Source organism: Pinus tabuliformis, chromosome J (assembly GCF_031772625.1).
Source record: "Pinus tabuliformis cultivar Carrire ecotype Pingquan chromosome J, CPIR1, whole genome shotgun sequence".
NCBI lineage: Eukaryota > Viridiplantae > Streptophyta > Pinopsida > Pinales > Pinaceae > Pinus > Pinus tabuliformis.
Window position 1 is genome coordinate 1,595,034,118 of NC_142295.1, and position 14,164 is coordinate 1,595,048,281.

General features: G+C 38.1%; 1 protein-coding gene across 1 annotated transcript; it reads right to left on the reverse strand.

Moving 5' to 3' along the window:
- Window positions 1–6,127: 6,127 nt before the first annotated feature.
- Window positions 6,128–8,500, reverse strand: LOC149233576 (putative pectate lyase 8). The gene is made up of 4 exons (XM_089376771.1): window positions 7,831–8,500; window positions 7,079–7,721; window positions 6,877–6,980; window positions 6,128–6,786 (listed from the first exon to the last, which is right to left on the reverse strand). The coding sequence occupies exons 1-4, from the start codon at window positions 8,022–8,024 to the stop codon at window positions 6,369–6,371; spliced, it is 1,359 nt and encodes a 452-aa protein (XP_089232897.1). The 5' UTR covers window positions 8,025–8,500; the 3' UTR covers window positions 6,128–6,368.
- Between the last annotated feature and the right edge of the window lie 5,664 nt (window positions 8,501–14,164).

A 14,164-nucleotide genomic window follows, 5' to 3' on the forward strand; every position in this document is an offset into this window, starting at 1 on the left:
GGTTGTAATCATGCCAATTGTGCAAGTTTAAATCCTTATACATAGATTAGCATAGCATGTGAGATTTCTATGTGTCTGTGTTATTCTGCAACTAGAGGCAGAATCATTATCTTATTATAATCTGTGTGACGATGGAGACAATGCCGCAGAGAGCTCAATGGTGATGATAGGATCAATGTGTCATCTGTAATACAATTAAAAAGTGTAGGGGGCAAGCTTATGGAATGTGGTCATCACTACTTGCTCATTATGAGATGATGAGTTCAGACTAGAAGTGACTTTCAGGAGTTATTGTTACAACAAAGCCAAATAGCTCCGTCAATTAATCGATTATCATAATTGCAAGTTTCATTTGTTGTGCTACCTTACTTCTTATGTAATAATAACCTAATTGATCTACAATCATGCTAGAATTTGTGTCCAGATACATATTTATTGTCATGGAAGTTTTAGTTACTAGAATGGTCTTCTCCATTTTGTTTGCGGTCATTTTCCATTAGGATAGAGTTACATTTATGTCACACATATGAATAACATATGGCGAGCTAATTGCATTAATTTCCTGGTCTTATTTGTGCATTTCACATTAGTTTTTATGATTAAATGGATATGTTGTTGTTGCTTGGGTTCGAGAAGCTTCAATTCATCGCCTCTCTCAAATCTCTGTGGGGAGTGATCAACAAAGTCCTTAACAACAAAGTGTTTCTATGTACCCTTACTTTGTAAATCATCTTTATGTGGTTAAGTTCATTTCTATGTCCAATCACAGGTTGTTCATAGTGGTGTGGGGATATTGGTGGTGCCAAGTCCAGTGGATTCAACATACAACATGTGTCCCAAAGTGTGGGCTCTCGATCAAATTATGGAGAAGCATATTTTCTAGCCCATTGATCTGGAGAAGATTTTGCAGTGTTTTCTCTTGTTAACTTTTTGTGAAGGCCATTACAAAGATTTGGGAGCCATCTTCCATGATACGAAAGATCCTTCATGGCCTTTTGACCCATATGATCAAATTTAGTTAAAGCAAAATTGGGGATTCTCGAGTAGAAGACATAGAGAATCAAACCTGAGCCAATTGAAAGAGTTTCTATTCAAAGGAGAGCATTTGATTAGTTTTGTTGTCATAGGCTTTGTTGCCTTCTTTGTTGAGCAGTTTTTTGTCCCATTTTTTTGTTAAGTTTGTTTGTGAAATATTAAGAACCAATCATATTTAGCAGATTAACATAATTTAAACTAGTGGTTCTTATTGTATGCGATGTCACAAGAACACTCACTAGTGTGACTATGTTTACAAGTTTGTTATAGCCTGTGGTTCTTACAGGATGTGGTGACCTAAGAATAATGACTATTGGTTATAGTTTGAAGGTTAGTAAGTTTGTGTAAAGCAGGTTACTTTGTAAGATTGATTGTTGGATACATTTGACATTCAAATGACTTTCCTATATAACTAACAAATGCAGTGTGTTATGTGTTTGTTATATGGAATTTTTCCAATAAAATGGTTCAGTATCGAGACAACTTCCTTGGCATAACGACCAGTTGAAAGTACGTTAAGAAGTGTTGGTCCTATAAATATGTCAATGATGGTCAAAGGTAATTTTGTCTTAAATGCGTCAAGTGGTAAACTCAAAGTTATGGTTAAGAAAGAGTGTAGTCTATGCGATGCCAGATAGGTGAAAGTGTTAATGATGATCAAGTCAGAGAAACATCAGTGTTGCAATTTGTGATTCTAGTATTGTTATTTTTAATTAAGGGAGGGTGTTGAAGATAATGCTTCCATTAATGCAATATGCTTATATTAGAATTGGTTTGGAGTTGGTTTGGGTTGTTGGAGATTGTTGAGATCTATATATATATATATATATATATATATATATATATATATAATTGAATGTGTGAGAAAAATAATTTATTGTGTGTATAATTACTTTGTCTATCATATTTTTTTTATTTATTTTTGTGATATATTAAAAATTTTGTATCATTCTATCTCTATTGATTAAAATAATTGAAGCATCATTGCAAAACTAAATTGAAAAGAAAAAAAAAATAAAGAGGAAAAAAATTAGAAAAGTGAAATTTAAAATGTAATAAATTGAAATAGTAAAAGTAAGCAAAAAACTTATACTTAATGAAAAAAGATAAAATTGTTTCCATGGTCATTTTTTTCTTAGAAAATTTAATCTTGTGAAGAATATATATATATATATATATATATATATATATATATATATATATGGAGATAACGCTTCCATGCTAAGTTTAGAGTTGGTTTGGGATTATGTTGAGATAATATCTCCACCTCCATATTCAAGTTTGGAATTAGTTGGATCTAGTACCAACTATATATATGTATCATATTTTGATTGAATTATGACTGAAAAATATTTTGTGTGTAACTATGTTTTCTCTCTTAGTATTAGAGCCAATTCAGCCTTGACTCTCTTAAGAGAGGGGCTATGATTATGCCATTTCTACATGTTTAAATCCTCTGTATAGATAAGATAGCAGAGTGGTTTGTGTAGTGCTCATGTGCGAGATTTCAATGTGCTAATATACACACATTTTTCTTTTTGCTTTGTGTTTTGAGCTATTGGTGCCGCCAATTTTATCAAAAGAAAATTCCTCGCAAGAAGACATCCGCCATTTTCAAAGCCATCAGATTGGTGTTAACACAAAAATGAATAACAACCTTTTTCGTTTCAATTGCAGCAATTTTGCCTCTCTATATTAGGAAAATGTTGTTCAAAACTGTTGAATTCGATTTGCATTTAGCCCTTTGTGCAAATTAGGTTTATTCTTCCCTTCAATCAAGAGAGATCAAGTTCTTTGGATACGCTCTTCAACTCTACCCAAGGACACAATTGTCGCATGCATTGGGGAGCACAAAAGGATTATCAATCCCTAAGCTATGTCAAGGTCATTTGGGACAACAATTTGCAATTATGATTCCCCTGACAATTATATTTATCAAAACCCATGTTGAAATTGTTGACACAAATGGATCCGTGAAATCATAGGGCACTCATGTAGGAAGAAAATACGCCATGATCATGCAGATCTATTAGATATTAGATTATTTCTCTATTGTGCATGGTTTTCTCTCTTTCTCCTTTGAACGTGTGTTTTGTTCGGCCAAAGTGAAGCTACAAATTTGAATTTGTGACCATGTTATCTTTGGATTTGATGTATAGGTGCAAGAAATGTGGCCATGTCAACAATTTAGCTATTACTTAGGTATGTCATATTTATTGTGTGTAAAATTTTATAATGAAGAACCACATAATGAATAGAGTAACATAGTTCGAGTGAGTGGTTCTCGATGTTCTTCGGTGCCAAGAGAACATATCATTGATCTGATTATGTTTAGAGTTTTTTATATGATGATGGGTCTTGTTGTTATTCAATGCTTCAAGAGCATCAATTAGAGGTTATATTTTGTATGTATGTAAGTTTGTGTGTTTCAAAAGGGCTCAAGTGTATGATTGACTATTAGATAAGCTCAATACCTAGGCAACTTACCTATATAACTAGAAGTATGTTTTTCTATGCATACTACTAGAATGGAACCATGTTCATAGAGTGATTCAGTGTCTAGGCTATGTTTCAGGGTAGTCAAGAAGCATCTGGGTCCTGCAAGTACATCAATGATGGTTAGAGGTAGTTATATTTTAAATTGAGGTCAAGTGGTAGCTTGAAGTTGTGGTGGTGAAGAAACAACAGTGTCTATGAGATTCCAGAGTGGGTGCAAGCGCTCATGAAGATCAACGAGACAAAGATCAACATTATTATTGTAATTTGTGTTTTTAGAATTTGACATGTAAGCATTAGGGAGGGACTTGGAGATAATGCTTCCATGCTAAGTTTATAGTTGGTTTGAGATTATGTTGAGAGAATAGCTCAACCTCGGTTTTCAAGTTTTGAATTAGTTGGATCTAGTTCCAACTATATATGTATGATATTTTGATTGAATTATGAATGAAAAATATCTTTGTGTAACTATGTTTTCTTTTTTGTATAATAATGTAATATATCATGTAATTTTGCAATATATATGAGATGGTATGAATATGGCATGAATATGAGATGGTATGAATATCGCATCAATGTGAGATCCGGCATCCGAGACACGGCCATCATGACAAATTCGCGAACTGAAGATCCGATAACACGCGCTTTCCGTATTTGACCAAGGAAATAGAATGCGGATAAGGATTGAAGATGCGGTCACAGAAAATGGAATAGCATAGCATCTATAACAGTGTACATATTTCTGTTTTATAAGGAAGCCATCGACTGGTTCCCAAAAATAACATTGAGCAGAAAGAACCAAAGCAAAGGTCACCGTCCCCACTGACCTGACCACCATTATTACGCCACTTTAACTTGTTTGCTTTTGTACATTGTTGAGATTGGGACACATAGTGGATAATTTAAGTGGCAAATTTTGGTTTTTCACCACCAGACGTGCACATTACGATCCAAGGAAGTTCATTACAGCTTTGAGAAAGGTGGGCATAACACCAAATACAGAGGCAAATGATGAGCAAATATGAAAAATTCGTTTTCTGCCCAACATGATTACACAAGTGCCGATCACATCACAATAAAACTAGAACTTCTACGCTTGCTCTGCATTCCGAGAGGGAATCAATTACCTTTCCTTTTTTTCCCTTTTTAACTTTTATTCTTTTTCTTCCCCAGTCAAAACAATATATCAAATACATATTTTTAGTTTTCAAAAATAGTAAACATGCACTTTTTAAAACATAATTATTCACTATACTATTTAGCTATGATTAAAACAGAATCTAAAAGTGACCTTTCAGATATCAAAACATGGAAAAAACAGTGCTTAATTTACAAATGACCGTATAATAATAATTTAAATGACATTCACCAGTATCCAAGAGCACTGTTTTTTAGATAGCATATCAATAACATTGTTAAAATCTCTGTAGATATGCCTGACCTGTAAATCATCATATTGTTCTTGTAATGCCTTCAGCATTGTTGTTAGAATCTCTGTAGATATGTTTGACCATAAATCATCATATTATTCTTGTAATGCCCTCAGCATTCAAGATGAAGTCTAAGCATGATAGCCTTCCTAATAATCTAATCAATAGTGTTTTTGGAATCCCAAAAATTAAAATTTTTAAAAAAATTTCATGAGCAACAATCTTAAGAAAGGCCAAACAAACCAATAACTCAGCGTTATTAATAGTACTAGGCCCAAATCCTAACCTCATTTGCATACTATAATATATGCCATTTACATATGCATAATGTAAATATGTCTGACCTGTAAATCATCATATTGTTCTTTAATGCCATTAATATTCAAGATGAAATTTATGCATAATAGCCTTCTTATTAATCCAGTCAATAGTGTTTTTAGAATCCCAAAAACTAAAAATATTAAAATATTTTCATGAGCAACAATCTTAAGAAAGACCGAACAAGCTAATAACTCAGCTTTAGCAATAGTACTAAGCCCAAACCCTAACATCATTTGCATACTATAATAAAGGTTTATATCAATTACCATACCAGTTCCACAGTTTCCATTGACACATGCACCATCAAAGAAGCTTTTCAGATAGACATCCATTTTAATAATCAATCTATTCAATTTCTGCTTAGCTGAAATCTAATTAGAAACATATTCATTAAAATCATTCCTAATGTTGAAGAAAGAGATTAATTTGAGAGTTTTCAAAAAGAACTTTACTCCGATGATCCATATTGCCATAAAATATAGACGGGCAAGTAAACATGTTCATTAATGCTCTGTTGTTGGCACATAGACATGCATAACACAGTGTATTTTGGCACACTGTCTTTATTTTGCATGCTGTTTCCACATAAAATATAGATGAGCAAGTAAACATGTCCATTAATGCTCTGTTTTTGGCAAATAGAGATGCATTGTTATGCAGTGTATTTTGGCATTCTGTTTTTATTTTTATTTTGTATGCTGCTGCTTATATATCTCTAGCTCCCATTTATTTAGGACTCTGAAGCTTTCAGATTTCTGCACATATAACTATCTTTTGTTTTCAGTAATGAAGGATCGGTGTTTTTTCTCTTGAAAAAAAAATAAACCTGTTCATTAAAAGCATAACCACTCTGTCCACCTGTTCATTAAAAACATAACTACTCTGCAAAAATTTGTTCATTAAAAGCATAACTAGTCTGTCCACCTGTTCATTAAAATCATAACTACTCTATACGATTTTTTCTAGCTGAAATCTGATTAGAAACCTACTCTGTCCAATTGAACAAGGTGCCAAATTTCCACTATCATCTTAGAAATTTTGGGAAGGCTAAAAACAAATAAGAGAAGAGCTTCATTGCCAAGATAACTAGTTGGTTGAACTCGACCTTGGTAAGTGGGTGGACAGGTGCTTTAGAAGTTCAGGATAGCAGCGAACTCCTTTCCTGCAGAAGAGTACACCCGCATTTTGGGTGAGCGGTCCGACAAGGTTGGAAGACCTTGCTGGCAGACTCGATGCTTTTACATATGCTGAAGACGCCGCTGCTCCCGATGGCGTGAAATATGCGCCGTTCAGCATCAGATCTCCATTCGATCTCCAGTTCCAATGCTTCCATTCATCCACGTCCCCGTATACCCGCTTTGTTATCTCTTTCGCAAAAGGATTTGCAGGTGCCAAGAATCTATTGCCTTGACTGTTGATCGTGGGGTTTGCACTCCCACCAATCGCATACATTTCCCAGTGAGTGTAATCATTGTTCACCACATGGAAATATCCATGCCTGCACCTGCATTCATTCATCCATTCATTTATTGGCAATACGACTTCCACACTGTAGTGTAATATAGGAGGGAATGGAATGATGTTATTTATTCACCTGGGCATTCGTTGCACAAGACCACCTCCAAAATGGTTGTATGCAATCGTCACCCGCATATTCACGTCGGGAGTGTAGCTATCAGTATGACCCAACAACATCACCTGGAATGCTCAACACAAAAGCAGAGCAATATTAACATTGTTTCACAATATTTCGAGCAAAACAGAGCGGTCTACTGAAAATTACTCCATGGAAGTACCTCGTTGTGGTGAGTGAAATAGCTGTTTGAGATGGTAATGGCAGTGGAACCCATGATGGCATCGATGAGACCGTCAGCACAGTTGGACAAGGAGACATGGTCCACCCAAATGTGACTTCCTCCAAATATGGAGATCCCATCTCCATCGCAGATAGTTCTCCACCCGTAATGCGTGGGAGAGTCCCTCACCATAGCATTTCCTGCAGGCTTACAATCATGAACGTGAATGCCATGGATGATGATGTGACTCACATACTGAACGGTGATACAGGGCCCGTTTGCAATGTGGACATTCACACCCCTTCCGTCTATTGTCTTGTAACTGTTCATGAGCAGCTCCTCCTTTAACTGAATGACCATATCTCTCTCGAAGATGATCCAGAGAGGCTCTGTTTGAATGACGGCATGACGCAGAGTGCCGGGTCTTGGATTCACCGCATCATAATCGTTGGGATCGGTGACCAGATAAAATCTCCCGTTCTTGCCCCCAAGAGCATTCCTTCCGAATCCAATACCACAGTCCGCCAGGCGTTTCCTGTTCCTCACCCAATTGGGGTCGCAACGCCAGCAATCATCAATGGGGTTACCAGTCCCGCATGACAGAAAGGCCAGGTCCCGCCTTTTGGTGCTGTTGTCAATGCTTCTGGAATAGCAGAAACAATCCAAAATTCACGCTCAAACATTAAAACATTATTAACCTAATGCAGTTAACAGATTATCACAAACTCAATATAGTTGATCGTTGAATTTACCTTTGTACCATTTGTACCACGCTTTCTGGATCTTCTTCCAGGGCAGTGTTATTGACATTGGCATTCTCTGCTTCTCTCGAATTTTGAGCAAGCAGAGATCGAAATAGCTTTTCTGCCGTCCCTCCATGGATACAGAGGATTCCGATGAAAAGGGTGCAGCTCAAAATATTCTGATTCTTCATCTTAATAGACATTACTCACTACTTACAAATCTAACACAAATCTTTTAAAGTGAATAATGTGTTAAAAGAAAATGCGATGCTGCAGCTCTAAACTCTCCCAAGACATGAAAGGCAATTTGAAAATATGAGAACTAGAAGAAAAGGCAAGCATTATTGCAAGCAGAAGTGCTCGCAAATGGCAAGAGACCAGAGAGCGTTGCCGACGCAAGTGATAACTACCTCTGCTCTCTCTCACTCTCTTTGATGCACCATTGGTATGGCAACCCTCCCTCCCTTCTTATAGACAGAAAAGACGGTGGCATTGATGGAGGTACAGTATTCCTATGTCAATCTACTATTGCCTACTAATCATAGGAAAGCATCAGAGTGCATTGTAGAGTTTGGTCATATTTTCCCATCACGATGGCAACTACTTCTTGAAAAAAACCTCGACTGCCTGTAAGTCGTTCGTTGGTTCACATAGACTTTTTCTTGGTAAGTGTCCGCCACTTCGATGTCTGGTAGTAGTAGCATGCAGTATTTAATTCTGAAATCATCCATGCTCAGCTGGTGGGCGTAACCTGTCATGGTCAACAATGGAATGGATGGTTAAACATAACTGAATTTTAACATTATTAAATCAACACTATTGCCTTTCTAATTAGCGCGCAGTTACTGTTAGGGATTTAAGATCATTATCAAAGTGGTCGCTGCCGCAACAACCATAAATAACGAAACAAAGTCATCGAAATTCGAAGATTCTATAAATAACGAAACAGAGTCATTCGCCCTATAATTACGCAGTGCAGAGTGGTTACATGGAATTTTGAAAGGGTTTTGGATTTTTATTTAAAAATCTAGTTTTCATGTTTTATAGTTAAATTAAGAACTAATTCGTATCAAAACAAAGGGGATGGTGGAAAAAAATTTAAAGAAGCTTAAGAAGAATGAGTGTGTATTTTTTGCATTTTTAAGTTAGTGGAATCAGAAAAACATTTCATTTTGGCATGTGATGCTTTCAAAGACATCAGTAAGGACAATTATAGCAATATATTAGCATCTTAGCATTGTATTTTCAACTAGAGAATTGTTAGAAGATTAGCCCAGTTCATCATCAATTTGAATAAATATATATATATATATATTCATTCATACCATTAAAAACGCCCCATTATATAGACATGTAATAAGATCATTCTCCAATGAAGACCTTGTACTCCATCTGACTATGAGCATAACAAGTACAACAATTCACTTGAAGCACTGAAAGAGAACTTTCTTCAACAAGACATATTGAGAAAAGAGAAACATGAGCTACACCATAGATGTCACAGTCGCTGCAGAAAACATATGAAGGCTAGAAAACCCCTACAAGGTCCTCTCCATTTTCAAAAGCCTTCAAAAACTGATTCAACCCACTGATTGATCTTAGCACCCATAGACTCAAACCTGCAAAAAGTCTCTTCAGAAGTGCTCCAATGGCTGTAAAACTTATTCCATTAGCTTCAGAAGACCCAAAAATGCATGTCTAGCCTCTTTCTACTCCTGAAAAGACAAAAAAATCAAGAAGATATGAACTTCCCTAGCCTTTCTATTGGTCACTCTACAATTTCCCCAAAATCTGGCACTGGTCCTACAAGTTCACACCAAAATCCACTAACCGCGCACCATTTTCCCATTTTCCAATGCCAATGTGGGGTGCTTAATTTTTCAATTAAGGCCTTAAGGCCAAAAAACATGGTTGTGTGAAGGACCACGCGCTCGGGGGCTAAGGCCAACGGCCCGCCCCAGTCGGCCGAGCCCTCCACTCCAAAACCGTTGGTCATATTACAACCATATAAGTAGGGTCTGAGACCTTAACTCATGCCCCCACTCCACAGCATTACACTTACCGCCGGTCGACGGGGTTCTGTTCACATATGTCGTTGGTTGCATTTATTGTTTGGGTCACGGTTATGGGGGGCGAGAGGGCGCGGGGCTAGCCCTGCCCTTGGTCCCGCCCCTAGCCCGCTAGGGTGCAATGACCAAGGTTGGGGTTAAACCCCAGCCCCCACCCCCATATATAAAAACGTTATTATTTAAATATAACTCGAAAACTATAGGGGTTAAGAACCACAATTTAGGCAGATTGGTAAAGACTGTTCGTTGATTGTTGTGAGGTTGCGGGTTCGACCCTGCCCACTGCTGCTTGGACTTCGACCATATTTTGGTGGCCCTCGGGTTGCCACATGGCGGCCTCGGGCCGTACCACGTGGCAGCCTGTGATTGGCCACCCAAAACCAATAAAAACACGCCAAGTCAGCTGCCACGAGGACTGCCACGTGTCAAAACATGATTCGACGAAGTCCAATCATATGTATAGTTACCTTGCCACGTAGGTAGACTAGTCGGCCTGCCACGTTAGCAGTATGGATTGCTAACTGTGTAGTGGTAAATTCAAATGTTTGAGAAAATAGATAGAACACGTTAACTTTTTCATACGACGTTTGTTTGATGCACCGTTTGCGCTGTTGGAATTGTGGCGATGAGCACTACCCAATGATGCTATCAACAATGAATTTTGAGATAGTAAAATTATGAGCATTTTAGGATCCATTTGGATCATGCCTCCCCACAAAAAGGACTTTTGGTCTCCAAAATTCTTATAGACAGAATTCAGACTCATTACAGAAATTCCCCAAACTTTATTTGACTTATCTACAATCAAAAGAAACAATATGTTGCAAAATAGTGATTTATACATGCATCATTTTACAAAATGCCCAACAATGGGAAAAATGACATGCGCTTTACAAAGATATTTACCATATTCAACTAGACAAGTAGTTCGTCCATTTATTACCCAACTAGGTGAATGAACCCTCTACTTGAACTTGTTCTTATTCTTGAGTCGCTTCATGGATGGTCGCAACTTGCGCCACTTTTTCCTTTGTCGCTTCCTCTTCAGGTGCTTGCATGTCTTGCTTGCCCTTCTTAGGATGAAGTTGCAGATGCAATTTCTGGCACTTCTCGACCCAATGCCCACTGATATTACAATGGGTGCAAAATTTTTTGTGCTTGCTGCTTGATGACATTGTCTTCGAACTTAGAAGAGAGTCTTTCTTCTCTGTTTCATTCCCACATTCAAGCAACTCTTTCCTTTGCTGACACTTCTTCACACTATGGTTAGGTGAATGACAGAAAGTGCATGGAACCATATTCCATAAAACTTTATTCAATTGATCATGTGGCTCAAAATCAAAGAAACTATTTGAGTGAGGCTTATACCTTCCCTTGTTATCCTTTGAACCATGCTTCTTACGTGAGGAACTTGAATGGTGAGAAGAACTTGTCTTAGTCTCTTCTTCAACTTGCTCATCTCTCTTTAGAGAGGTCTTGCATTTCATGTCCTCCTTTTGCTTTAGAAACCAAGAAGGTACCAATTTCAGATGCAAATCCCAACAATTTGCCTCGTCATGTCCTCTCTTATGACAAAAAGAACATGATACCCAAGAGCTATCGTTGGAAGACCATTCTTCCTTTTCAACATAGCCCAAACCTTCATATCAAGGTCTCTCCTTTGCCTCAATTGGATGGATAATGCCCTGATTGTTCACTCCAAGGCCTCCTCCCTTGTAACCCATCTTGGACAAGAGCTTTATTCCTATGCCTTTTATATGCTTCTCAAAGGCTACAAAAGAGCTTAAATCAACATTTTCATGTAAAGAAACTGCATGTAAATGCTTACCATTTTCCTCATCTTTCGACTAAGGGACCAAGATGCTCTTAAACTCTTTCCTAGTTCTTGAGGTGTCTTCTTAGACTCTTTGTCTATCTTCTTTCAACTCCTTAGACTTTGGCACTGGTAGAACCTCATCCTCATCATCATATGGACAAAAGGTGTAGACTTGGCCATCTTCCTTCTTTGAGGGGCTTTCTACACTAGCCTCTTGTGTCATCCAACAATTCCTTCTTCTTCTCTGCCCTAGATGAAGTGGTGGAGGATGCTTCAAGGAAACCTCCTTGTGTCCCTGGTACATAGGAGGCATCCTCCATTTGACAAGCCATAGGTTCCATTCTTGCCATGTACAGAAGCTTGCTTAGTATTGGAGGGACTCTTTGCTTCTCTGGTAGTAGAATATTCATCAGTCTGTTCCTCCATAACATTCTGCAACATGAGGCACATCTTTTGCTTCTCTTCCTCAACAACTTCAACTATTCTTTTGAGCTCCATGTTCTCTTGTTGGAGAAATGCAATAATGCCCTCTGAATCTTGGAGACTATCGTGCTTTGAATGCATACCCATGCTTACTGAAGCCTCAGGTACAACATGGAGGTGAAACTTTTGGTGGAGATTGTAGCAACTATTCCCTCCTTCTCCTTGCTCCAATTTGAGAACCTGTACCCACAAGATTTCCTTCTCCTCTCTTGAGCTTCAACCTTGTAAGCATTTAAACACTTGCAAAATAATTAAATCCTCCTTGCACAAGTAAACCAATATCTCTGATACCAAACTTGATTTGAATGTGAAAGTTAGTGTTTACTGTGCTAAATTCCAATTCATAATATAAACAAAGTGCTTGAGGATTATGAGGTAAATTGCAAGTTAACCATGAGTTTTTATGTCTTTATATGTAATTCATGAGCTTAAAACATGAATTAAAACACTAAACAACAACATAACAACAGAAAAAACATCACCATAACAATAATACACTCAACAATTGATGAAGGATTTCACCCCTCTTGGGCTACGTCTCCTTGGTCCAGCTTCTAATGGCTTGACCCAATCTCATTATGCTCAAAAGACTTCAGTGATAAAGAGTACATAAAGAGTGGCTAGTTTCCCCTTCAAGGAAACATTCTCCTGCAAATAAATCTCACTCTAAAAACATGACAACCTACAGTCAGTCATGAAACAATCAACAAGAAAAGGGTTCTCAAATCAATACCCCATACTCCATCTGACTATGAGCATAACAAGTACAACAATTCACTTGAAATACTAAAAGAGAACTTTCCTCAACAAGACAGAATCAGAAAAGAGAAACACGAGCTACACCATAGATGTCACAGCTGCTGCATAAAACATATGAAGGCTAGAAAACCCCTACAAGGTCCTCTCCATTTTCAAAATCCTTCAAAAACTGATTCAACCCACTGATTGATCCTAGCACCCATAGACTCAAACCTGTAAAAAGTCTCTTCAAAGTGCTCCAATGGCTATAAAACTTGTTCCATTAGCTTCAAAAGACCCAAAAATGTTTGTCTAGCCTCTTCTTGCTCCTGAAAAGACCAAAAACTCAAGAAGATATGAGCTTCCCTAGCCTTTCTGCTAGTCACTCTACAATTTCCCCAAAATCTGACACCGGCCCTACAATTTCACCCCAAAATCCGCTAACGCGTGCCATTTTTCCCATTTTCCGGTGCCAATTATGGGGTGCTTAATTTGTCCATTAAGGCCAACAACCCTTCCCCGTGGGCCGAGCCCTCCACTCTGAAACCACCGGTCATATTAAAGACATATAACTGGGGGTCCGGACCTTAACTCCCACCCCCAATCCACGCATTACACTTACCGTTGGTCGGCGGGGTTCTGTTCACATATGTTGTCGGTTATGTTTATTGTTTGGGTCACAGTATTTGTGGGGGGGGGTGGCTGGGGGGGGCGCTAGCCCGACCCTTGGTCCCACCTATAGCCTACTAGGGTGTGGTGACCAGGGTTGGGGCTAGATCCCGACTTCCACTCCCATATATAAAAATGTTATTATTTAAATTTAACCTAAAAACTATATGGGTTAAGAAGCACGATTTAGGCGAATTGGTAAAGACTTTTGCTTAATTGTTGTGAGGTTGCGAGTTTGACTGTGCTCGCTGCTGCTTGGACCTCGACCATACTTTGGTGGCCCTCGCGCTGCCACGTGGCGGCCCCCGGCTGTGCCACGTAGCAGCCTGTGATTGGCCATCCAGAACCAATAAAAACATGCCAAGTCAGCATCCAGCAAGACTGCCATGTGTCAACACGTGATTCGACGGAGTCCAATCGTATGCACAGTCACCTTGTCGCATAGGCGGCCCATTCAGCCTGCCACGTCAGTAGTACAAACTACTGACTGTGTAGTGCTACAATTTTTTTGCCAAATTCGCCTACTTGAGAAAATAAACATAACATATTAACTTTTTCATACGACGTC

Excerpts from the sequence above, each read along its gene's own strand:
- LOC149233576 (XM_089376771.1), bottom strand. The coding sequence starts at position 8,024 with ATGTCTATTAAGATGAAGAATCAGAATATTTTGAGCTGCACCCTTTTC. Across the intron at positions 7,722-7,830 it reads GTGGTACAAATGGTACAAAG|AAGCATTGACAACAGCACCA; the intron begins GTAAATTCAACG and ends CTGCTATTCCAG. Across the intron at positions 6,787-6,876 it reads CTTGTGCAACGAATGCCCAG|GTGCAGGCATGGATATTTCC; the intron begins GTGAATAAATAA and ends GAATGAATGCAG.